Raw genomic sequence first — 25,560 nt, 5'->3', positions numbered from 1 at the left:
CGTTTTCTACGATATTAAGAAAAATTTCTCGATTTGAAGTAAATTAATATACCAGTGATATAGATTATCTCAATGAAACAAAAATAATCTTGGTGTTTTATGTTTATCCCTTAGACCAATAGAAACAAGAAAGTTTGCTCAAAGGATCGTGCAAGTGAAGGACCAGCAAAGGTTATCAAGTTGAAATGGAAGCAGACACTTACGCAATTATATGCTCGGACGAATTTTGAGAATTTTTAGGGAAGTCAAAATTAAATAATAATTTTTACGATAGTAAAAATACAATTAACTATTTTAATAGTCTATATCTTTATAAATTTTAAATAATTGAATCAAATTTTTATCAATTTTAGAAAAATTAAAGTGTAATTTTATATTTACTAATTTAAAATTTTAAAAATAAAAAAAAGTCTAAAAATGTAAATTTTGGGGAGATTATATGCTCGGATGAATTTTGAGAATTAAAATTTGATATAGATTATGTTAATATATAATTAGTTGTTTTTTTTTTACATATAATGTAATGTAAATTATATTATTTTAAATGAAATTTTTTCAATTTGATTTTTCAAAATGTAAAAATAGTAATCTAATTGTAATGTCAATAAAACCTTTTAAACTAGGGAGGTTATTCGAGTTTATAAATTTTAACAATTTGACCCTTATTTTTTTCTTTTCGACAATTTAACCCTCAACATTTTATTTTGAGTCAAATTATGGATTTTTTATTGCAAATATTGATTAAAGCGATAATTTAATGATATTAACGTGACATGAATAATGAATTCATTTTAATTCAACATTAAACTTTTCAAGTATCATCTCATCTGGACCATCTTTTCCTCTAACTTAAATAGAGGATAGATTGAAGGAAATTCCATTTGACTGGTGCGCAGTTTTCCTTTGACTTTATAATTGGTGCACAATTATGATTAGAATGAAATTATCAAATGTTCACCTCTATTTTACAGCGAGAATGTTATAACCTTACAATCAAAATTCTGAAATAAATGTTCTTAAAGACTAATTTATTGCACGAAATAACTAAATCTCAAGTTTTATTCTGAATTAGATTTGTCCATTTAATACATAATAATTGAAGTTATCACTCAATCCTCCCTCACTAGGAATGCATAAAAGTCTATTCGAATCAATTTATCTGACCGAAACTGATGTAATCCCTTTTATAAAGTCTGTTCAAACAAACTTATTCAGTCGAAACTAATGTAATCCCTTTATATACATATCTAGATATGTTGCGCGGAAGCGTGTAAAAGAGTGAAATTATTGTACTAAAAAATCACACTAAGTTCAATTCTCAGGAAAGAGGTGGATCGCGAGGATCACTTAAGTACCAGGTCTTTCCTCGCTAGAATATCCCTCTATCGTAATTTAATAGCACAATAAATCACTACAATCACACTCACAAAATATGCAAAATAAACAATAAAGAACATTAGAATTTTAACGAGGTTCAGCAAATTTTGCCTACGTCCTCGGGCACTACCAAATATATTTCACTCCAAAATACAAGTGAAAATTTACAAATAAGGAGAGAGAACGATGCCTTAAGTAGAGAATGGCATATGTGGGATGTGTAAAATGAGAAATAGTTAGGCCTATTTATAGTTGAAGTTCAAGGATTAACTTGCAAAATCCCTATACAATTAGGGACCAAAATTGCAATTATTCCATTCCAAATTTCAACCCAATTTCGGTGCCTTAAATGCTCAGATTTTCGGTGCCAATATCCTGACACCCATATCTTTGAAAAGTCAAAGATTGCATGGTTGCCAATAAGATATGTATCAAACATAAGTGTTAAATATAGGTACTAAGAGAAAATGAATGGGTTCGTGTAAAATAGGCTATGATATAACCAACATCCATGCAAAATCGAGAAAGATATGAATGAGACGATCTTCTAACTCCCTACCCCAGGCGCTAATATAGGTTCGGGTAATACACTAAAAACATAGATCACCACTACTCCCCACTGTAAACATTCTAAAATCACATGCAAAAATTCTTTCAAGCTCGTTTTAGCATCTAAAAAGAAATAATAATAATAATAATAAAATTGACGCCTAAACAAAGTCCGAATATGGGTGGTGAGATACAAGAGATGGGAAATCAATCATACCATGCAAGATTTAGTCCTCATCCATTCCTGCCGGTTGATCTCTCCTCGCTGGACCTCCAGCTGGTTTCGCCATGATAATCTGCAAACATTGAATCAACGGCATTACTGAGCTTAGTGGAAGAAAATGTTTGGAAAATGAAATACATATGCGATCCTAAGCAACAAATACAGCTTTGCATGAGAATCTAATCCCATCAGCAAACTATTTTAAGTGCGATTTTCATTTTCAAGCTTTCTGCCTCTAGTAAATTACCTGATCTACACGCAACACAGTGCAGGCAGCATCTGCAGCATATTTGAGAGCAAAAAACCTGACAAAAAAAAGTCAACAATTGTAAATTATAAAAGAATCAGAGGTTAATTTTCGATGCAAAAGAGAACAGAACTGAGCCAGAAATAATTGTAAATAGCGACTTACTTAGTGACATAAAGGTCCCAAACATTCACGGTTGAGACATCCTTGCAAACACAATCCTCAGAGTCATCTCCCCTCAAGTCGATGCCCACTTTAGCATTCCCAGATGCATGCTTTTCATACAAGTTAGAAATAATATCCATTGGTTTGAGTCCAGCATTCTCTGCCAGGGTTCTCGGTACCAATTCAAAACTTTCAGCAAACTTAGCAATGGCATACTGATCCAATCTGCAAAATATCCCGTAGTTAATATTAATAGCTTCTTCTAGTACTCATCTAATCTACAATAAATCCCAAAAACCTGTAGGAGATTCTCAACACAGCTATCAGAATGAACATGACCAATGCAAGATATAAATAACTTGACAGCCAACAATGCAGAAGTTGACTCATTTGACACCTCTCCAGCACTATGCCTGAATACCTAGTTGTTCAGCAGGTAGAATCATGATGGTCGGTTTTGCACCGGTTCCGGTCGTACCAACCAGTGTGGTACTGACTACCTTGGGTAGAATTCCATCCAGCCACAAATGTGTTCATGTTGTTGAAAGCTGGACTGCAATGCAACATGGAGCCGGAAGCATGCTACCATCGAGACCAGCAGCTATCGAGCTCAGCTCATTTTGCTTGGTGTGCACGAATGGTTTTCAGACCAAATGAAGCAACAGATATTGCTGTTTTGTTTTGATGTAACTTAGTTCAGTTTAATTGTAACTAGTTTTAATAGTTAGTTGGATTAAGTTTGTGATTGGATTGATGATGTAAAAGCTGATATGTCAGCTTATTTTGTATTTGACTTAAGCTTGTATTAGTTTAGTTTAAGTGGGAGTAGTTATGTCATTAGGTATCTGTCAAATGAACCAAATTTGTAGTTCTTTTATATATTCAAATCTTGAATGAAAAAATGTAATGTTCAGTTACAACTTTGCTGAGTATTCATTCTGATCAATTTTTGCTTTGCTTTGCTCTTTCTTTGCTTCGATTTTTCTTGCTTCAGTCTTGCAAACACAGTGTTGTAACTTTGTTTGATGTTTGCTGCTGCCATTGTTCCAACAAATGGTATCATGAGCCCGAGTCTTTGAGAGGCCTTTGTATGCAATCTGTTGTGTTCGAATTAAAACCAACAGCAAGTTCAAAATTTGGTAAGATTGAAGCACTTAAAATCAGTTTAACAGAATGAGTTTCGCTCCACCACCTCCACCAGTGTTCACTGGAGAAAACTATCACATTTGGATAGTTAAAATGAAGACTTATCTCCAGGCACATGATCTTTGGAGTGTGATCGAGAATGATGCTGAACCACCTCCATTGAGAGCCAATCCCACCATTGCACAGATGAGGCAGCATGCTGATGAGCGAGCCAAGAAGCATAAGGCTATGGCCTGCTTGCAAAATGGAGTCTCTGATGTGATATTTACTCGCATCATGGCCTGTGACTCACCAAAGCAGGCTTGGGAGAAGCTGAAGGAGGAGTTCATGGGGACTGATAAGACAAGGCAACAGCAAGTGATCAACCTCAGGAGAGACTTTGAAAATTTGAGGATGAAGGAGTCTGAGACCATCAAGCAGTACTCAGACAGGATAATGGCCATTGTCAACAGCATTAGGCTCCTGGGAGTGGACTTCACAGAGAGCAGAGTTGTTGAAAAGGTTATTACAACTCTCCCTGAGAAATTTGAGTCTAAAATCTCTTCACTTGAGGACTCGAGGGACTTATCAGCCATTTCATTGTCTGAGCTGATAAACTCCCTGTATGCACTTGAGCAAAGGAGGGCAAATAGGCAGGAGGAGAATCCTGAAGCTGCTTTCCAGGCTAAAGCCAGTGAAGGCTCGAGTGTGACTGCAAAAGGCAAGAAGCCTTGGCACAATAGAAGGGTCAAGTCAGGAAGAGATGAAGCAAAAAGAGTGTTCCCACCATGTGTTCATTGCAAGAAGACAACACATTCAGAAAAGTATTGCTGGTTTAGGCCAGATATTCAGTGTAGAAAATGCAAGCAGTTTGGCCATGTGGAGAAGGTGTGCAAGGGCAAACCAAGGGAGGCTGCTCTGCAACAAGCTAGACCTGCTGAGGACATTCAAGCTCAGGAGGAGCAAGTGTTCACAGCAACTTGTTTTGTTGGCACAACCAAGGCCAGCAATGATTGGCTACTAGATAGTGGCTGCTCACACCATATGGCAGCAGATGAGAAGCTGTTCAAAGGCCTAGACAGAAGCTTCCACTCGAGGATTAGAATTGGAGATGGTAGGCTGATTGAGGCTAAAGGCAAGGGCAGTGTGTTGATTAGCACTGGTTCAGGTAACAAGCTGATCTCAGATGTGTTTTTTGTACCTGATTTAGACCAGAATTTGCTTAGTGTAGGCCAATTAGTTGAAAAGGGCTATACATTGGTTTTTAAGGATGGTTGCTGTATTGTTCAAGACATGAATGGTCTGGAGTTAGTCACAGTCTCTATGACTGATAGGTGCTTCATGCTGGATGTTAGCCAAATAGAAAGAAAGGCATACACCAGCCTTGTTGAAAGCACTGACTTGTGGCATAGGAGACTAGGCCATGCAAATTTTAGATCCATCGATCTGTTACATAGGCTGAATCTGGTTGATGACATTTCAAAAATTGAAGTTAGTGGGAATGTTTGTGAGGTTTGTCAGCTTGGTAAGCAGGCTAGACTGCCTTTTCCTGCTGACAGTGCTTGGAGAGCTCAAAACAAGCTCGAATTGGTGCACTCTGATGTTTGTGGCCCTATGAGAACACCTTCAATCAGTGAGAACAGGTACTTTGCCCTGTTTATAGATGATTTAACAAGGTTGTGCTGGGTCTATTTCTTGAAGCAAAAGTCAGAAGTGTTTGAAGCCTTCTGCAAATTCAAGGCTTATGCTGAAAATCAGTCAGGCTGCAAAATTAGAGCCTTGAGGACTAATAATGGCTCTGAATATGTGTCTGAGAAATTTCAGAAGCTTTGTGATAGTGCTGGGATTCACCATCAGCTCACAACAGTCTATACTCCTCAACAGAATGGAGTCTGTGAGAGAAAGAATAGGACTGTACTGAACATGGCCAGGTGCCTCTTGTTTCAAGGAAAGCTTCCAAGTCAGTTTTGGGCTGAGGCAGTCAACACCTCAGTGTATCTGCTCAACAGACTGCCAACTAGAGCAGTCAAGGATAAGACTCCTTTTGAGGCTTGGCATGGAGTCAAACCTGTGGTAACACACTTAAAAGTGTTTGGCTGTGTATGTTATGCACTTATTCCAGTAGAGAAAAGGACCAAGCTTGAGAGCAGAGCAACTCCAGGAATCTTTGTTGGCTACAGCAGCAACAAGAAGGGCTATAGAGTGTATGATCCTACAGCAAAGAAGGTTTTAGTCAGCAGGGATGTAAAGTTTGATGAGGAAAAGGTGTGGAATTGGAATGGTGTTGAGGCTGACTTGTCTGAATTGGACCAGTTAGACTTGGTTACTGAACCTGCAGAAGAAGGACTAAGTAATGATGCTATCGATGATATACCAGTGAGGGGCACCAGAACCTTGGCTGATGTCTATCAGAGGTGCAATGTTGCTGTGATTGAGCCCTCAGACTTTGAGGAGGCTGCTAAGAATAGAAGCTGGATGAAAGCTATGGAAGCTGAATTGGAAATGATCAACAAAAATCAGACTTGGGAGTTGGTGAGCAGACCAGAACACAAGAGGGTCATAGGAGTTAAATGGGTGTACCGGGCCAAGTACAATGCTGATGGCTCACTGAACAAGCACAAGGCCAGGCTTGTGGTGAAGGGCTACAGTCAGCAGTATGGTGTTGACTACCTAGAAACTTTTGCTCCAGTGGCAAGACTGGATACAATTAAGCTGCTATTTGCTATAGCAGCTCAGAAGCAATGGAGAGTTCATCAATTGGATGTCAAATCAGCATTTCTGAATGGTTTTCTCAAGGAGGAGATTTTCATCGAGCAACCTGAAGGTTTTGAAGTTGCTGGACATGAAGACAAAGTGTATAAGTTGAGAAAGGCCCTCTATGGCCTGAAACAGGCACCAAGGGCCTGGTATGACAGAGTTGATGCTTACCTGACCAAACTTGGATTTGTAAAGAGCCTTAGTGAGCCTACTTTATATGTTAAAAGGTCAGAACATGAAACCTTGCTGATTGTTTCCTTGTATGTGGATGATTTGCTTGTGACAGGGAGCAAAATTGAGCTCATCGATCAGTTCAAGGTCCAAATGCAGCAAGTGTTTGAGATGACAGATTTGGGGATCATGACCTACTTCCTTGGCATGGAAGTACACCAGTCTGATCGAGGTATCTTCATCAGCCAACATTCATTTGCTTTGAAGATCCTAGACAAATTTTGCATGCATAACTGTAAAGCAGTCAGCACACCTGTGGCTCAAGGAGAAAAGCTGACTAGCAGTGGTGATCAGCAAAGGGTTGATGAGAGGCACTATCGAAGCCTAGTTGGTTGTCTGTTATATCTAACAGCAACCAGGCCAGACATCATGTTTGGTGTCAGCCTGCTATCGAGATTTATGCATTGCTGCAATGAGGCACATTTGAAGGCAGCAAAGAGGGTCCTTAGATACATCAAGGGCACTGCTAGTTTTGGTGTAATGTTTGAAAGTCAGAACCAACTGAAACTAGAAGGCTACTCTGATAGTGACTGGGCAGGATCTCTCGATGACATGAAGAGTACCTCTGGATACTTCTTCACACTTGGATCGGGCATGTTTTGCTGGAGTTCAAAGAAGCAACAAACTGTTGCTCAGTCCACAGCTGAAGCAGAGTACATTGCTGCAGCAGGAGCAGTCAATCAGGCCATTTGGCTAAGGAAGCTGCTTCATGATCTTAATGAAACTCAAGGTGAAGCAACTGAAATTTGGGTGGATAATCAGTCTGCAGTTGCAATAGCCAAGAACCCTGTGTTCCATGGTAAGACTAAGCATTTTAAAATCAAACTGCATTTTGTTAGAGAGGCTGAACAAGCAAAGGAAGTCAGCCTTGTGCATTGCAGCTCAGGAGCACAATTGGCTGACATAATGACCAAGCCCTTAGGGGCTGCTCGATTTGAATCTTTGAGAAGTGCAATTGGAGTGTGTTGCATACAGTCCAAGGAGGAGTGTTGAAAGCTGGACTGCAATGCAACATGGAGCCGGAAGCATGCTACCATCGAGACCAGCAGCTATCGAGCTCAGCTCATTTTGCTTGGTGTGCACGAATGGTTTTCAGACCAAATGAAGCAACAGATATTGCTGTTTTGTTTTGATGTAACTTAGTTCAGTTTAATTGTAACTAGTTTTAATAGTTAGTTGGATTAAGTTTGTGATTGGATTGATGATGTAAAAGCTGATATGTCAGCTTATTTTGTATTTGACTTAAGCTTGTATTAGTTTAGTTTAAGTGGGAGTAGTTATGTCATTAGGTATCTGTCAAATGAACCAAATTTGTAGTTCTTTTATATATTCAAATCTTGAATGAAAAAATGTAATGTTCAGTTACAACTTTGCTGAGTATTCATTCTGATCAATTTTTGCTTTGCTTCGATTTTTCTTGCTTCAGTCTTGCAAACACAGTGTTGTAACTTTGTTTGATGTTTGCTGCTGCCATTGTTCCAACACATGTCATTCATACAAGTGTAATGCATAAAATTGCAGCTTAAATATGAAACAACACATGCAGGATGGCATTTTGCATTAAGAAGAGCACACGGAAAAAACAAATCACCCTGTTTCCTTGAAGGAGAACTCTTTCAGTCTTCTCGCCAACTCGATTTCTGTAGCAGCAGCTCCAGGTACTATACGACTATCCCTGCACATTGCCTGAGCAAAAATGAATGGGCATTAAGAATGGGATAATGATTCTTTCCTCGGAATTTACATCCAGAAAAAATGGAAAAGACAATTTCAGCAGGTGAGGTTTATATGGCATTCAAAGAAAAAGATCAGCAAAAAAAAAAAACCTTATATGTATTGACTCCATCATCAACAGCTCTTTCAAGATCATCCAATATACTATCAGTACTTCCTCGCAGAACACAGTGGCAACCTTGTTACCCCCATCTTCACTTCTCACAACAGTGACCTACATTAAATTGGCAAAGGCAAAATAGAGTGAGGCAAGGACAAGGAACCAAATATAAGTAAATCCACCTCTTCAAACATACCCGAGAACCACCGATTTCCTCAACTGAAATTGAATCAACAAATCCCAAATCATCTGGCTTTGGTTGGCTGAGTTTCAGCTGTCAGAAGAATTAAAGGCCCATTAGATTGCAATCAAAAGATATGATCTTTTTTCTTATAACATAATCTAGATAGAATGCTCACAAGAGCAGAAGTGCCTGTTGTGCGGCAGAAGCGTCGTAGTTCAAACTTTGAGCTAATTTTCAAGACCATTAACCTGCCCAAATAAAATCACGTATCAGAGATGTTGACCAAGAGAGCAAAATAATTGAAATAATTTTGAATCCAAAAAGTAGGTGAATCTATCAACACAACATAGTCAACATCATGGGCTTAATATCAAATCAAAACAAGAAAGAGCAAAGTAAAGAGTTGGAAATATGGGAAGGAAGCTTGATGTACTTGTAACGGTCACAGAAATGCAATGCCATTTCCCCGACTGCTCCACCACTAACGATAACTTTGGCACCAGAATCAGCAACTGCTTTAATGAACTCCTCAACCTTAGCTTCTTCAGTTTTTGCGTAATTCTCTAGCTGTAAGAAAAAAAACATAAAGAGAAGCCTTCCACATTTAGAATATTTGACCAACAAAAGCACCCTATACCAATTTACAAAATGTAAAGACGGACAGCGTGAGATAAGAAAATCATTATGCCCATATTGCCCAAAACCACAGATTTTAAAATAACAGGAATGCATTCAAAACAATTTGCCTTCTAATCGGTTGCTTCTTTCATACGATCTCCTATTTAAAAAAAGAATTAAAAAATTATCATAATTTACCTGCTCAGCAGAGTGAATCAAAACAGTTCCTTTTGTTTCAGTAGCAGATGAATCAACACCAGTTGCAAACACAGCCACCTAACACGAAGTGAACATAACAATACAAGTCAAAAAGCAACGAGACCTTTAACTTGGCCAAGTGAAAACTATCAAGCAGCTTTGTATAACTTAAATTAATCTGAAATGGATAAATAGAAAGAAAAAAAATTATTTTAAATAATATTTTAAAAAGTTAATATATTGGTGCATAACATAAAAAATTAAATATTTTTAAATAATTAATATAAATATTTTAAAAAACATATTTTGCTGAAGTGTTGAATTTTAAACTATGTAATAATCACTAGCTAAATAAACACTAGATTAAGAAGAAAACCAAGAGTAATTGAAGTTTTTATTGCTAATTATGTTCCATCATTGGAAAATTGAAGGAAAAACATAAGAATGAGATGAGAAAATTAGAGAAGTGGATGAGAAGAACTTGATAGTTTGCAACAGAATACACATGCCATTTTCCTTCCCTTTCTTGCTACCTATACCCACTCCTCTCGCACAACAAAATCATTAAGTCAATGCTAATGTGGATCCATTACAAAGTCATTATATTTGTTAGGTGGCCTCATTGTACGTGTTATTCTCTTTGGATTTCTTTGTCCCAATTGCTTAGTCCCAGCATCCGTTGAATCTTGTTGATCTATTAAGCCAATGTCCTTGTTGTTTACAACAATAGTCCCCCCCATTGGAAAGAACCTAGTCCTCAAGGTTGTAATCGGGAAAACTCTTGAGTAATTTATCCTTGTCTTCCCAAGTAGGTTATTATTTTTAATGATATAACTTGATCATATCACAACATACCCAGAATACATCCAGGACTTACCATAAAGAAGACCGATAGTCATCATTTCTCAAGAAGACTTGGTCGAACACGCCACAAGGACCAAACAAAATATGCCACAAAGGCTTAGTTGATTATGCCATATAGGACAAATTTAGAATCACGTGTTTACTGTCCCGACGGACTTTCACAGAAGATGTCATGGTTCCTTAGTCATGGTCTTATACTTAAACCTTATGTCGTGATCTGCCAATCCAGTTTTTATCATAACGGAGGCATCACCATGAGAATTCATACAAACACATCTTGCCATGGGCTCAAACACACGGACTTATTCACTTCATGTATCTTGTCCTGCCAATCCAGACTATGTTTCACTAGAGGATACACCATGGGTGTTTTTATATCATAGTGTCATGGGTTTCCACCACATGATCTTACACATACACTCATATTGTGATATATCAGTCTAGTTAGCAATATACCTGTCATACCAGAGGCACCACAAAATAATGTTACTCCAACCCCACTTCTCAAATTATTCATACTTATTTGATTCTTACATATATACTTACGAACAACATTCTATTCACACCGAGTTTTATACATTCCATCATAACCACATATATCATCATTTATTTTTCACATTCTTAACAATCTTCAAAGATATCATTATCACTTATGCTTGTTTATATCTAAACAGTAAACATGCAAGAGTCAAGATAAACACTCACCTGATACTCACCAACTGTAGTTCAAAGCTCTAAACTCGAACATCTTTCTTGGCCTAGCAGCAACAGCTACTCAAAGAACACAATTTCACCATTAAAATCCTTATACACAGATTTTCAACATCTCAATCATAGATAAACCCCATGCAAGACCTTGTTTTAGTCCTACTGCTCAGTAAACTCTTAACATCATAAATCCTTCAAAACTTAACATGCAAAGCCATATTACTTACTAAGAGATAGAGTGACCTCTAACTAATCCCAGCATCTTAACATCTAACTTGAAGAGATTGAAATAGCACTTAATTTGAAGAAACAGAGAATAATATTGAAGGAAGAAATAGAAGAAGAATTCTCAATAGACCTTCTCACCCATATATATAACCCATTCAACCTGCAGGAACTTAACAGATGTCAATACATTTAGTGTGGGAACTTAACAGATGTTAATACATTTAGAACTGTCCTTCTTAATGGCCTACAAGTTCTAAGAGAAACATAAATGAAAGTCCTTTCTCAATAAAAATTTGACCAGCCAATCCAGTTGATTCTTAACTAGATCATGTTCAACTTAACTAGTACAATGCTCAGACAAACCACGGTGTTAAACATTTGGCGGTATCCTTTACTAGAATCACTTAATAATTTGAGACAAAATATTTAATCTCCTAAGCGGCAGGTACATTACACCCAATCGTACTCGCCAAAAGACCAAACATGGCGAACTATAATACGTCAAATAGATAATCTTTACAACTCTATGCCATAATTCGGATTCACCAAACTCGGGGTGTGACAAATCTAACTAGACAAAAAGTTTCTCCATGCCCTAAAAGGCCACATATGAAATAGAATAATGTGATTTTTTTCATACTGAAATCTCGCATATATGAAACTTGATAAGGAAACCTAAATTTTCTTCCTCCTTTTCAATGGGGATCTCACATTTAATTTAACTCTTATTTACAAATATTGACTAACACCTCTCGAAATCTGCTTCAAATCATAATCCAAAAAATTCTCAAATAAAATTATCAAACTATCTTGCCACTGCTTCAAAGAAAAATCCTAGGGGAATATCATGTACTTGAACCCAAAACCACGAAAAAATCAATGGTACTTGCATGGGATCTTCATTAATAGCCAAATGATGGAACACTAACAAATGATTGCTGAAAGCCCATGGTGCCCCATTAATCACCCTATCAATGTCCACCTTATTGAAAAATCTAAACAAATATTTATTCTCTCCCATATTCGAGATCTGCACACACCTTAAAGGATGCCACAAATTTGCCAATGTATTCTTCATCGTCCGAAAGTGGACCACACTAGCAGTAAGAAAACATCCCACCAAACAAAACTCTTGTTTTTAATTTAAATATTGAAATCTATAATTAAACAATATCTTGTAATAAAATAATTTAATGCATAATTTGGTACTTGAGTTTGACAATTTTTTCTAATGTGGTACTCTTGTTTTTTTTTTTGTTCAATTTGTTACATATATTTGACAGAAGTTATATATTTTGGTATTCAAAAGTAACAATGTAACACCTCTTAACCCTAAACCGACACTGGAACAGGGTTACGAGGTATTACTGGACATCTCAGACAATTTACAAATAATTCTTAGATGAATAACGAACATATATAAAAGAATCATAAATTCATATAAATTTATGTTAATTGGCTTCATTCATTTTTTATTTTTTTAAAATTTCGACAGTATTTCTCCTTATTATTACATAAAACCCCCTGCAAACTTAAAACCAAAAACAAACCAATACCAATATTTCAATCAATGATTTTATACTTTAAAACGCTACTAAATCATGCTTAATAAATTGATTTACTACTTTAATTATAAAAGGTTAAAGTTAACATGTAAAAAAAAAACTAATTCATATCTTTCATTTCATTTCAAGATTTAATACTAAGTTTACTAATTTATAACTTTAAACTTTATTTATCATCCAAAAGATTATAACCATTTATTTACAACCAAGATCATTTAGCATATATATTTACATATATATACGACTCGTGTACAATCACCTAGTACATGCCACTTAAACAAAAGGAAGAAATACATCACCAAAATTTTCTTGATGGAGTCGGGATCTTTCTGGATGCTAAACTGGACCTTGAACTCTAATGACCTACGCACGGAAACAACCGTACACTGAGTATTTCATACTCAATGGTATTACCATAATTCAAATTATAATATTAATAAACATGTAATGCATAAAATCATACATACAAATTTAAACTCAAATTTCATATTTCTACAATAACAATTCATCAATTAATATCATATATCCACAATTTGAAACTTGGACACATCATGAACCTTAGATTCATTTCTCAGTCTCATATCACATTTCAATTTACAATTCAACTATTTGTTTCATTTCAATAGCTCGATTGTTCAACTCATTCAGTTTATCATTTCATTATTTACCCTATTAACAAAACTCGGACTTTGACGGATACACGGATCCAACCAAACACTCCAGTATGGCACCCACTACCTTATCGAATAGTTCGAAGCAATAGTTGACACCTAGTGTCTCATCGGTAAAGCTGAAGAAAGTTGGTACCCAGTACCTCATTGAATCTATCCGAAGAAATATAGTGACACCTAGTGTCTCATCGACTCGAGGTCGAAGTATCCCTGAACTCTTTCAATCCTATGGCATGCCAACTATATCCGACTCAGCCCGACTAGTTAATAGGGTCTCCAAATTGACATTTCAATTCAATTTCACTTTTTCACTTTTAATCACAATTTAATTCAAAATTCACTTTTCCATTTTCAAGTCAATATTAATTTCAATTCCACACATATATTCATCATTCAATTGAATTTCTTTCAACTTAATAATAATACTTACCTTATATTTCACTTACCATACATATAAATTTAAATATAGCATTAAATAATAAATAATTTGAATTATAGTAATACAAACCGTAAATCTCCCGTTTTAGTCCTCGATAGCTTTCTCCTTTCCTTTCGATGTCAATGCCTCAAGTTCTTTGTTAGCTACAAAAATAATAATTATTTTCACTATTAATTACAGCATTAAATTATAAAAAATAATAATAATAATTAAATTTTATTCAATTCCTACTTATTCCCAATTTAATTCTAACTAAGCTTACTTACTTTTCTAGCTTAATTCATACTTCTTTTCTACTTAATTTCTTGCCATATTTAACTCAATTATTCAATATTCATAATTAAGCCCTAATTTAAGACTTCTTATAACTTAATCCCAACTATGTAAAACTTATAGCCTAGTTTACAATTTAATCCTTTTATCTATTCTAACTAGAAATTCTATCAACTAAACCCCTAATTTAACAACTTGTTCAACATGAATCATGTTCAAAAACCTATGAACTTCCATAACCTCCACTTAATTTCAACAAAACTTTGTTTTAAAGCTTCTAAAACATCAAAATTAAGAGAAAATGGCTAAAGTTAGCTTGCCAATTAAACTTGAAGCTTTAAAATCCCAATTTTCCCCATTTCTTTTCTTTCCCTTTTTCTTCCCCTGTTTTCGTTTCATTCTCTGTTCTTCTTTTGTTTCTTTTTTTCTTTCTTTTATTTTTACTTACTTCACTTTATTTCTTTTGTTGTTCTTTTTTAATTACTAAATAATTAATTTAATATCAATATAAAATATATTATGCTTATATATTAAGTAAACCAATTGTTTAATTACATTTGTACATATTTATTTTATTACACTTGTATAAATTTTATACCATTTATTTGTCAATTATCTTATTTATTTAATAAAAATCTATTTAACAACAAATAATAATATTACAAATGTACATATATTTTTTATTTATAAATATACAATATCATCTATACCATACATTTGTCATCATTTATTTTATTTATCACACAAAAAAAAATCTTATTATTTAATTATTTATATAATAAATATCTATCTAATAATTTAATATAATTATTACAAATGTATATACTTTTATCAATACATTTGTATTAAATCACTACCATACATTTGTCTTTCTTTAACTTATTTCATAATATAATAATAATAATAATAATAATTAATATTATTTATTATTTAGTACTAAACCTTAATGATTATTAATGAAATTTTAATAGAAAATATCACATAAAAATCTTCAATCATACTCAGCTTATGCCGCCTCATTCTTATGAATTGGCTTAATTGTCATTTTGATCCTTTATACTTTTTTTATTTATAATTAAACTTTTACCCTTTACTCTATTTAGTTCTTTTTTTCCTAATTATTTTTAATTAGGCTAAATTCACCTAATTAATACCTAATTATGCACTCAACTAAACTCATAATTACTTCTAATAATTATTTATGACTCAGTTTACTAAGATGGAGGCCCGATAATGTACTTTTCCAATGCCCGTGAATTTTGGGACATTACAAACGATGTTAACCTTTTAGTGTTTAGTTCAGGTCTGGGAATTGATTTAATTGTTAATATTATTAACTTTGAATTTTTCATGATTTTGTTAATAGAATAAATTTAGTGTTAATTGTGGATTTGTTTAATTTTACATTTAATTTGTCAAATACAGTCTAATGGATATGATTTAATTAGGGTTTTAGAGTTGGTTTGATGAAAATACATAATTAGCAATTAATTTTCATCAAACCAACCCTAAAACTCGAATTAAACACTTAACATCTTTATTTTTGGGTGTTAAAATATATAACTTTTGTCAAATACAAATACCTGATTGGACCAAAAAATAACATAAGTATCACATTAGAAAAAAGTGTCAAACTCAAGTACTAAATTATGTGTTAAGTCTAATAAAATATTTTAATTATTTTACATTACATAAAATAATATGCATTTTAAATAAATAATCATATATCTTTAAATAATAATCAAATACACTAATAAATAAAATAAATATATAATTAATGAAATAAAAATAATTAGATGTATGTTACATAAGAAACTAGTTAAGCATGTAAAACACAATTAGTTAATACTTTATAATTATGAAGTAAATATGATAATGTAAAACACAAACGGTCCAACACTTATAATTATTGTAGGCTCAATTTTGTTGACTCTTTCTTGGATTCTTCGTGGAGACAACATCTATCACTCATCTATCATCCCCCAATTACCACACCTACGCGCTTTCATTTGGAAGAAAAAATGGAAATGTATAGAGAAATTGATGACAAAAATCTTCGTTGTTCCCTTGAAATTTGATCTGTTTTTCTCCTTCATGTAGGATTGTAGATAAGGTGATACTTATATCATTAAAGGAGACAAGTTTAGTCTTGATTAATGTCTCAACATTGATTTTAAGATTTAAGAAAATGAAAAAAAACTCTTAATTAATTGTTACCGACTCCCTCTCATAGGTATTATAATGAAGATAGATTCATTTGGAAAAGTAAAAGGTGGGAAACATATACACAAATTTCCTAGACAAGTCCTTTGTTGTTTCCTGTAAATTTCATCTGTTTTTCTCCTTCCTCATGTTCATATACTTATTGTTTCTACTTTGTTTCTGAGGTATTGAGCCATCTATTTTCTGATTTTGAACACTATATCCATATATATTTTTCTTCTCATAAATCGTCATGTCATCGTCACTTTCGAATTCCTCATCCATGTCTAGAAAGAAATATTATGTTTTTTTGAGTTTTAGAGGTGAAGATACCTGCAAAAATTTATCCATAATTTAGTGATTAACGGTATAGGAATTAAATTTTAATTTTATAAAAAATGCAGGGACTTCTGGCACATTTTAACCAAGAAAAACTCTATAAATGTTAACAGCAACTCTCGCCTTCTTGGAGTCTTCTCGGAAAGAACATCTAAGGCTCATCTATGGCCCCCGATGTGGATGAAAACAAAGAAAAAGTTGAAGAAGCCTTCACCAAACACCAAGAAAGGTACAAGGAAGATAAAAGATAAGATCAAATGGTGGTGAAATGCTATGACACGTAAAACACAATTTTAATACTTAATTTGTAATATATAAAACAACGAGTTTGAAAAAGATATTTATTTTTTTATATTACTAAATTTAAAATTATCCTTATAATTATCACTTAATTATTATTAGAGTTTATTATGCTCAGTTTTTTTATATATATTTAAGGGAGGAAAATAGGATTGCTTAGGATTGAACCCAAGCTCTCGTACCTACAAAACCAAGCTTTTGTAAATAGGCCAAGAGGTTGCTGACAATTATGTTAAGTAGTTATTATTTTGAGTAATATTACATTGCATTAGCTACATAAAGGAAAACTATAATATATGTGGAATATGTTAAAAATTATTTAATTATCATTTAAAAACTTTTTATTATAATATTTGTTTGAATTGATAAATTAATATATTTTACATATATTTAATAATTTAAATAAAAATATTATTTTATACTAATTACTTCAATTAAAAGTATAATATTAAAAAAAATTAATCAAATATTAAATGCGTAAAATCACATATGTAACATAAGCTACTAATTATAAAGTAGATATGATAATATAAAATAATAATAAAAACAAAACACAAACCGTCCAACACGTTATTTGATGATAATTGTAGGATCTATTTTCGTGTTGTTAAGTTCTATATATTTTTTTCAATTATTTAATAACTGTGTTTATGCATATAATCTTAGTTTTACAAGTGATTTTAGAGATGATTTTATTGTCGTCCTCTCTAATTTGGCGTATGTTTGATTCTTTTGTCAATTTTTGCTCGTTGCTTTAGACCATCCAAGGTTGATTTCCTTATCAAATTAAGTGTTTGTAATTACTCTAAATATATCGTACTTGAGTTGTGACAAAACTAATTGTTAACATGCCATGATGTTTTATTATTGTTAAGGCTAAAGCCTTTATTGTATTGATAGAATTTACTATTCATCATCTACTATGAGTTTCGCCTAGATTATATGGTTCTCAATAAATTAATGAATTTAATTTTCAGAAAAATTGTAGGCTGCATGTGAACTCTCACCTTCTTGGAGTCTTCCCGGAAAGAGCATCTATGACCCCGAATTTCCACACCTACTCCCTTTTCAAAGATATTATTGTACTGATAGATTCACCTACTCCCTTTGTTCTTCCCTCGAAATTTCATCTGTTTTTCTCCCCTCATGCTCATATACTTATTGTTTCGGAGGTATTGGGCGACTGATTTTGAAAACTACATCCACATATTTTTCTTCTCATACATCCTCATGTCGTCGTTACTTTCGACTTCCTCGTCCATTTCTAGAAAGAAATACGATGTGTTCTTGAGTTTTAGAGGTGAAGATACTCGCAAGAATTTTACGGATCATCTCTACGATGCTCTAAATAGAACCGGGATCGTCACTTTTAGAGATGATCCAAAGTTGGAAACTGGTGAAGAGATCGCACCGGAACTCTTCAATGCAATTCAGCAATCATGGTGCTCGGTAATCGTTTTTTCCGAGACCTATGCATTTTCAGGTTGGTGCTTGGAGGAGCTTGCGGAGATTGTTAAACAAAAAAATGACAAGGGTCATAAAGTATTTCCAATTTTCTACCATGTTGATCCATCTTATTTAAGAAAACAAAAAGAAAAGGTTGAAGAAGCCTTTGCCAAACACGAAGAAAGATACAAGGAAGATAAAGACAAGATCCAAAAGTGGCGAAATGCTTTGACTGAAGTGGCTAACATCAAGGGATGGCATTTAAATAATAGGTATTTCTTTCTTATCTTCTCTATTTCCTAATTTTAATGACTAAAAAATTGTTTTATTTATTGGATTGCATGTTATTTTTATAATTTTTTGTTTAATTGAGAATTCCCATATTTCAACTAACGAGCAAGTTGTGTATTTTGATGCTATAATGTATCTTACTGTCTTATTCATACTTTTTGTTTGCTTCCAACCATATTATACTTCATGATTCACTAAACTAAAAATGAAAAAGTGCATATCGGATTTTAATTTCATTGTAGGCACGAATCAGAGTTTATTAGAGACGTTGTTAAGAAGATATCAACAAAATTATGTCAGACATATCCAGTTGTTCATGATGAGTTGGTTGGAATTAGTTTACATTTGGAGGAGTTGTATTCGAAAATAAATATTGGGGAAGACGATGTCCGCACTATAGGAATTTGCGGAATGGGTGGCATTGGTAAAACAACTCTTGCAAGGGTTGCTTACACTCAAATGTTAGCTCATTTTCAGGGTAAATGCTTTCTTGCTGATATTCGAGAAGTTTCAAACAAACATGGACTTGTTTCTTTACAGAAACAACTTCTTTCTCAAATCTTTCCGGATGAATGCTTCAATTTTTTCAATGTTCATGATGGGAATGCCATAATTAGCCACAGGTTGTCTGGTAAAAAGGTTCTTGTTGTTCTTGATGATGTTGACAACATACAACACTTGAAATGCTTGGTTGGAAGGCGTGATTGGTTCAATTTAGGGAGTAGGATCATTGTAACAACAAGAGATGAACATTTGCTCGGATCTTATCGAATCGATGATGTGTATAAGCCTACAACACTGAATCCCAACGATGCACTTAGGCTTTTCAATTTGAAAGCTTTTGATAGTGATACAACGCCGAAATATGATTTCATTGAGCTTTCTAAACAAGTTGTACATTATGCTGATGGTCTGCCCTTAGCTCTTGAAGTTTTGGGTTCATTTTTGTGCGATAGAGATATAATTCAATGGAGAAGTGCAATCGAAAGACTTAAACAAGATTCTAACAAAGAAATTCTTGACACACTACGAATTAGCTTTGATGGATTGGAAGAAAGGGAGAAGAATATATTTCTAGATATGGCATGCTTTTTCAATTGGGAGAAGAAAGATTTGGTAATGAAAGTATTGGATGGTTGTGATTTTTTTCCAAATATTGGAATTGATGTTCTAATTAAGAAATCTCTCATAAAAGTTGAAGATGGCAACCAATATTTGTGGATGCATGCCTTGTTGCAAGAAATGGGAAGAAAAATTGTTGAAGAAAAGTGTGTTGATGAACCTGGAAAACGTTGTAGATTGTGGAAGGAAAGGGATGTCCATCATGTCCTAACAAAAAACACGGTAAATCATTCAACAAAAATTACATCAATTTTTTTTATTATCAATATATGATGTAAATCCAAAGCTTAGTCTAATTGGTTTACGTACCGATTTGTTGATTATAATTATTAATAAGGATTCATAATATAAGTGTTTAATTTTATTGAACTACTCTTATTAGAAAATGTTTTACTTAGTTCAAAATATTTTATGTACTATATTTTGACCAAAAGATTGTGGTAATATTGAACATGTATGTAAATTTTCAAAAGTTTTATCGTACAATTTAAAGCATTTATTTTGTCTTCTTATTGCCTATTCTTGATTACTTTTAGGCTACCGAAGTTATTGAAGGCATGATCATCAACAATAAAAGGTAGGAAAACATACATTTAAATTTATCAATATGTTCTATTAATATTGTCATTATTTTTTTTAAATCCAATAATAAACAATGAAAAAACAACATTTTTGCTTTGCTTGGTATAGTGAATAAAAAATTGGAAGGATGAAATTTTGAAGGAAAAGAAAAAATAATTTTCTTTCTATAGGTGTGCTTGGTAGGAAAGATGGAAAATTGAATGGAAAATATATTTCCCTTCTCACTATTGCTTTATATAGTGGAAAGTGGAAGGAAAGAAAAAATAGAACATTTGAAAAAAAGAGAGCATAATTTTGATTATTTCAATTTGAAATGATTGATTTTTATGCATTAGGGTGCAAAATGCATGTTCTTTTCACTTTTCCACCTAATGAAACACACCCTTAATACTTAATTTTTCAATGTTATATTTATAAAATTTATATAGAAACACATTACTCTTTCAAAAGAAATTGTAAAGAGATGTATGTTATTGTCTTTGCTAATATTAATGAACTAGGCTATAACATGCCATCATTTGATTCACTGGTAATGCATAGAATTACACATCAGTGCACCAAACGTAAATCAAAATATTAGTTCTAGTTTTTTAGGCTTAGGTAATTCAAAGTCAAATGTAAGTGTTAGATAGACTATTGTCTAATATGTTCAATCATATCTCAATACCATATTCAGATATGCATTAGATATAAGTGTAGGATGTGGGTACTTAAAAAAACAATATCGATGCAACATAGCTTTTAGATATCGAATGTTTCTATATATTTTGAAACTCATATTTGTTTTGCTCATGGTTATTAGGGAATCGAGCAAGGTGCTCAATTTGAGTGACGATACCTTCTCAAAGATGAAAAAATTGAGATTGCTCAAAGTTCTTTGCCTATCAAATTGTGATGGTCTCAAATATCTCTCTAATGAAATACGGCTTTTAGATTGGACAAGATATCCTTTAAGATATTTACCTTCAAGCTTTCGACCGGACAATCTTGTCGCACTTCTTTTACCATATAGTCACATTGAACAACTATGGAAAGGAAATAGAGTAAGAATTAACTTATCTTATCCTTGTGTTTTAGCTTATTTTAATATAAATGATTAAACTTTGATTAAGGTAAAAAAAGAAAAACAAAAACAAAATTGGGCATTATTATGTTTTCTCTCTAATTTATTATTGTCTTCAACAGCCCTTGTATAAGTTGAAAATGATCAACCTCAAAGGGTCTCAATACCTGATCAAGACGCCAGACTTCACAACAACACCAAAACTTGAAGCTTTGATTATGGAAGGTTGTACCAGATTAGTAGATGTCCATCCATCAATCAGAGTGCTTAAGATGCTTAAACTTTTAAATTTAAGAGACTGCACAAGTCTTGGGAGTCTTCCAACCAGAATTGGAATGGAATCTCTTGAAACATTAATTCTTTCAGGTTGCTCAAGTCTTGTAAGGTTTCCGGAGATTGATGGGAAAATGAAACATCTAAAAACTCTTGATCTTTCTAGTTGTTATAAAATTAAATATTTGCCAGTGAATTTGCAGCAAGTAGAGTTTTTGGAAGAGCTTGACTTGAGTGAAACAGCGATAACAGAACCACCATCCTTGATTTTTCAATTGGAAAATCTTAAAATTCTGTCTTTCAATGGGTGCAAAGGACCATCATCTAAGTTACGACCAAATATGCCTCTGATGTTGCCTTCGTTGTCAAGTTTGAGTTCATTAAGAGAGTTGAAGCTAAGGGACTGCAATCTTCGTGAAGGAGATATTCCTAGTGATATTTTTTGCCTATCCTCCTTGACACATCTTGATCTTAGTGGTAACAATTTCCTCAGCATACCTGCGTCTATTACTCGACTTCCCAAGGTTAAACTTCTTATGTTATCAAGTTGCAAAGAGCTTAAATCGTTGCCAGAGCTTCTAACAAGTATAGCAAGAGTGTGCATAGATGGTTGTGCTTCACTTGAAGTAGTTGCAAGTCCGTTAAAAGTATGCAATTTATTGGATTTAGCTTCCATTAAAGCCATTAACTGCTACAGATTGGCTGAGAACATCAATGCGTTAACATTGTTGAAAAAACATCTCAAGGTTAATTAATCTTTCTTTCCCTCTCATACTTGGGAATTTATGGTTTTATTTACCAAGTGACTGAAGTTTCATTTTGCAGGCATTTGCAAATTCAAGACAAATGTTTGATGTTATTATACCTGGAAGTGAAATCCCAGAATGGTTTAGCCAACAGAGAGGTGGCTCTACAATTAGGATACCTCTACCACTCAATATTCAGAATGATAGTCAATGGATTGGAGTAGCTTCCTGTTGCATTTTTGTCAATGATGATGCTTACCAGGATAAGTTTATCAACTGCAGAGCTGTTATCCATTGTAGAAATTCTGGACAAGGCGGTCGAGATGGATCTGTCTTCCGAGATACAGATCTTCGACGTGTCGATGCAAGTAGTTGGTTGTTTGGGAAACGTTTTAACCAGCCCATAACGAAGGATCACCTATTTCTTAGATATTGGTCGCGTGATAAATTATATCCATTTTCCTTAGAGGATAAATGTGGTGAATGTGAAATTAATAATTTGTGGACAATAGATTGCTTAGATCAGGAATGCGATGAGCTTGAATTGTCTTTCACAGACCCGGATGTTCCCTGTGTTAAGGTGAAAAAGTGTGGTGTTAGAATGGTGAATGAGAAAGATTTGGAAGACATAAAAGAGCTGCATATCCATACCACTCAATGTTCTCCAAATCTTGAAGATGTCCATCAACACTCTGCTGATAACGATGGATCAATAGATTCAATAGGTAGCACTTCCCTTGTAAAACAAAAACCAAAATGGATGCAAAATTTTTTCAATTTTATAATGAGCCGATCGAGGAAGAAGCTGTAACTGTGGTAAACTACTTCACTAGCCTTGCCCTATAAATTCTGTTTTTAGACCTTTTTATCGACCTTATTTACATCTTTCATGTTACTTAAAGTATTCATTTTGAACATCTTTACTCAACATATATTTTGATACGAGTATGAAATATGATTCTTCAAATTATGTAATCAACTCTAAATTTTGAGTATAGACATGTTGAACACCAACTTGTATCGAATGACATGTTTTGTTTGAAAGATAACATAGTGTTTTATACATTTAAAAATTTATTCATCTAATTAATTAATTTTTACATGATTGAAACTTGTACTGTTTAATGAAATTTATTATTTATTTATTTATTAAATTTTATGTTATATGTATAAACTTACTTCTATATTTTCACTGCATGAAGAAGCAGGTAATAGGGTGAAATATAATCATCTTTTATCTTTGTCATCAGACTATTTTCGCTAAATAAAACGCCATGGAACCTGTACTCTGTTTTGGTGTTGCTTAAATAGTATTTAAATAGCTTCATTTTGTAGTTTATATAGGCCCTTAATAGTTAATACTACTTAAATGGCTTCAATTCATGCTAACAGAAGATCTGTTGAAAATTGGCCAACCATGCTGCTGTGATATTTTTGGTTGAAGTGCATGCAGCTTGTAAACATGCTGCAGTACGTATGCTTGCTGTAACAGCAAGGTTTTCTCCTTAGTTTCATTGTAATCAAACTAGTTGATAATGAACAAGTTGATGACAACTTGATACATTAGGTGTTGAATGACTAGTTTAGGTGGCTTGTTTATGTGTACAAGCAATGCTTATCAAGTTACTAGGCTACTTAATGGTAATAGGTAGTATTTGGTGATGTATTTGACTATAAATGTATTGTTTTCTTATTGAATAAGTGAGCAAAAATGAGCTATCAGCCATAAGCTCCCTTGCTGCACATTTGTGAGCAAGTAAAATTTTTTTCTTGTATCTTGCTGTCTTGTCTTGTTTCCTGTTTTTCTTCCTCCGCTCTTACAAAAACCCCAACAAGATCCCATATTGACAAAACCATATCACAAATCATTCTACTCTGCAATAATCCAAGGGATGACTTCTCTGGAACACCAGTCCTTGAGCAAACTATTTTGAGACCACGGTGTGATTAAAGCTTACTTGAGGGAACATCGGTATGGAAATTGGCTATGTATGGATCCAGTGATTAATGTAATAAGGCGAATGTGGGAGGTGGACGGCAAAGGGAAATTTACTGTAAAGAAATTTGTGTTTTCTCTTGATTCTGAGGGCTCATTGGTGCATCAAAGGTGCAATGCTTCCTATTGCTCTCATTCCAGAATGGTGTGCCTTCAAAATATTTTTTAAGGGATCGAGGTATTCTAACAATTAATGATTCCATCAATTGTTGTTGGTGCAATGAAGTTGAAGGGAACTGTGATCATATTTTTCTTTCTTACTTCCTGTTGCGCGGAAGCGTGTGAAAGAGTAAAATTATTGTACTAAAAAATCACACTAAGTTCAATTCCCAGGAAAGAGAGGTGGATCACGAGGATCACTTAAGTACCAAATCTTTCCTAGCCGGAATATCCCTCTATCGTAATTTAATAGCACAATAAATCACTACAATCACTTGCAAAATATGCAGAACAAAAAATAAAGAACACCAGAATTTTAACGAGGTTCGGCAAATCTTGCCTACGTCCTCGGGCACTACCAAATATATTTCACTCCAAAAATACAAGTGAAACTTTACAAATAGGGAGAGAGAACAATTGCCTTAAGTAGAGAATGGCAAGTGTGGGATGATGAGAATGAGCAATGGTTGGCCTATTTATAGTTGAGATTCAAGGGCCACCTTGCAAAGTCACTATTCACTTAGGGACCAAAAATTGCTATTTTCCCATGCCCAACACTAAATAAATATTTGGTGCCCATAACTTTGACCTTTCCAAAGTATGGGTAGGTATGGGAAAGGTATGGGCAAGGTATGGGGTATGGGTATATTCTAATAATCTCTACCTTGAAGATTTGATTAGGATAATCTTATCTTTACACAATTCTTTCTGCTTTTGACAACAATACTTGATAGTGCCTTCTTCAACTGTTAAACTTGCAGGATATTAATCAAGTTCAAACAATG

General features: G+C 33.7%; 1 protein-coding gene and 1 pseudogene across 1 annotated transcript; one reads left to right on the top strand and one right to left on the bottom strand.

Moving 5' to 3' along the window:
- Window positions 1–1,851: 1,851 nt before the first annotated feature.
- Window positions 1,852–10,248, bottom strand: LOC107937875 (T-complex protein 1 subunit theta-like; annotated as a pseudogene).
- Window positions 10,249–18,095: 7,847 nt separating this feature from the next.
- On the top strand, window positions 18,096–23,595 carry LOC107937893 (TMV resistance protein N). The gene is made up of 6 exons (XM_041104963.1): window positions 18,096–18,815; window positions 19,077–20,178; window positions 20,493–20,533; window positions 21,341–21,581; window positions 21,724–22,620; window positions 22,700–23,595. Exons 1-6 carry the CDS (start codon window positions 18,244–18,246, stop codon window positions 23,429–23,431), a joined length of 3,585 nt encoding a protein of 1,194 aa, XP_040960897.1. The 5' UTR covers window positions 18,096–18,243; the 3' UTR covers window positions 23,432–23,595.
- Window positions 23,596–25,560: the final 1,965 nt, after the last annotated feature.

This window comes from Gossypium hirsutum, chromosome D11 (genome assembly GCF_007990345.1).
Source record: "Gossypium hirsutum isolate 1008001.06 chromosome D11, Gossypium_hirsutum_v2.1, whole genome shotgun sequence".
Classification (NCBI taxonomy): domain Eukaryota; kingdom Viridiplantae; phylum Streptophyta; class Magnoliopsida; order Malvales; family Malvaceae; genus Gossypium; species Gossypium hirsutum.
This window is presented reverse-complemented; position numbering and strand designations above follow the sequence as displayed.

Bases quoted from the DNA above. Each gene is read 5' to 3' on its own strand.
- LOC107937893 (XM_041104963.1), top strand. From the start codon at position 18,244: ATGCTCATATACTTATTGTTTCGGAGGTATTGGGCGACTGATTTTGAA. The intron at 20,179-20,492 runs GTAAATCATTCA...GATTACTTTTAG, and splicing joins ATGTCCTAACAAAAAACACG to GCTACCGAAGTTATTGAAGG. The intron at 21,582-21,723 runs GTAAGAATTAAC...TGTCTTCAACAG, and splicing joins AACTATGGAAAGGAAATAGA to CCCTTGTATAAGTTGAAAAT.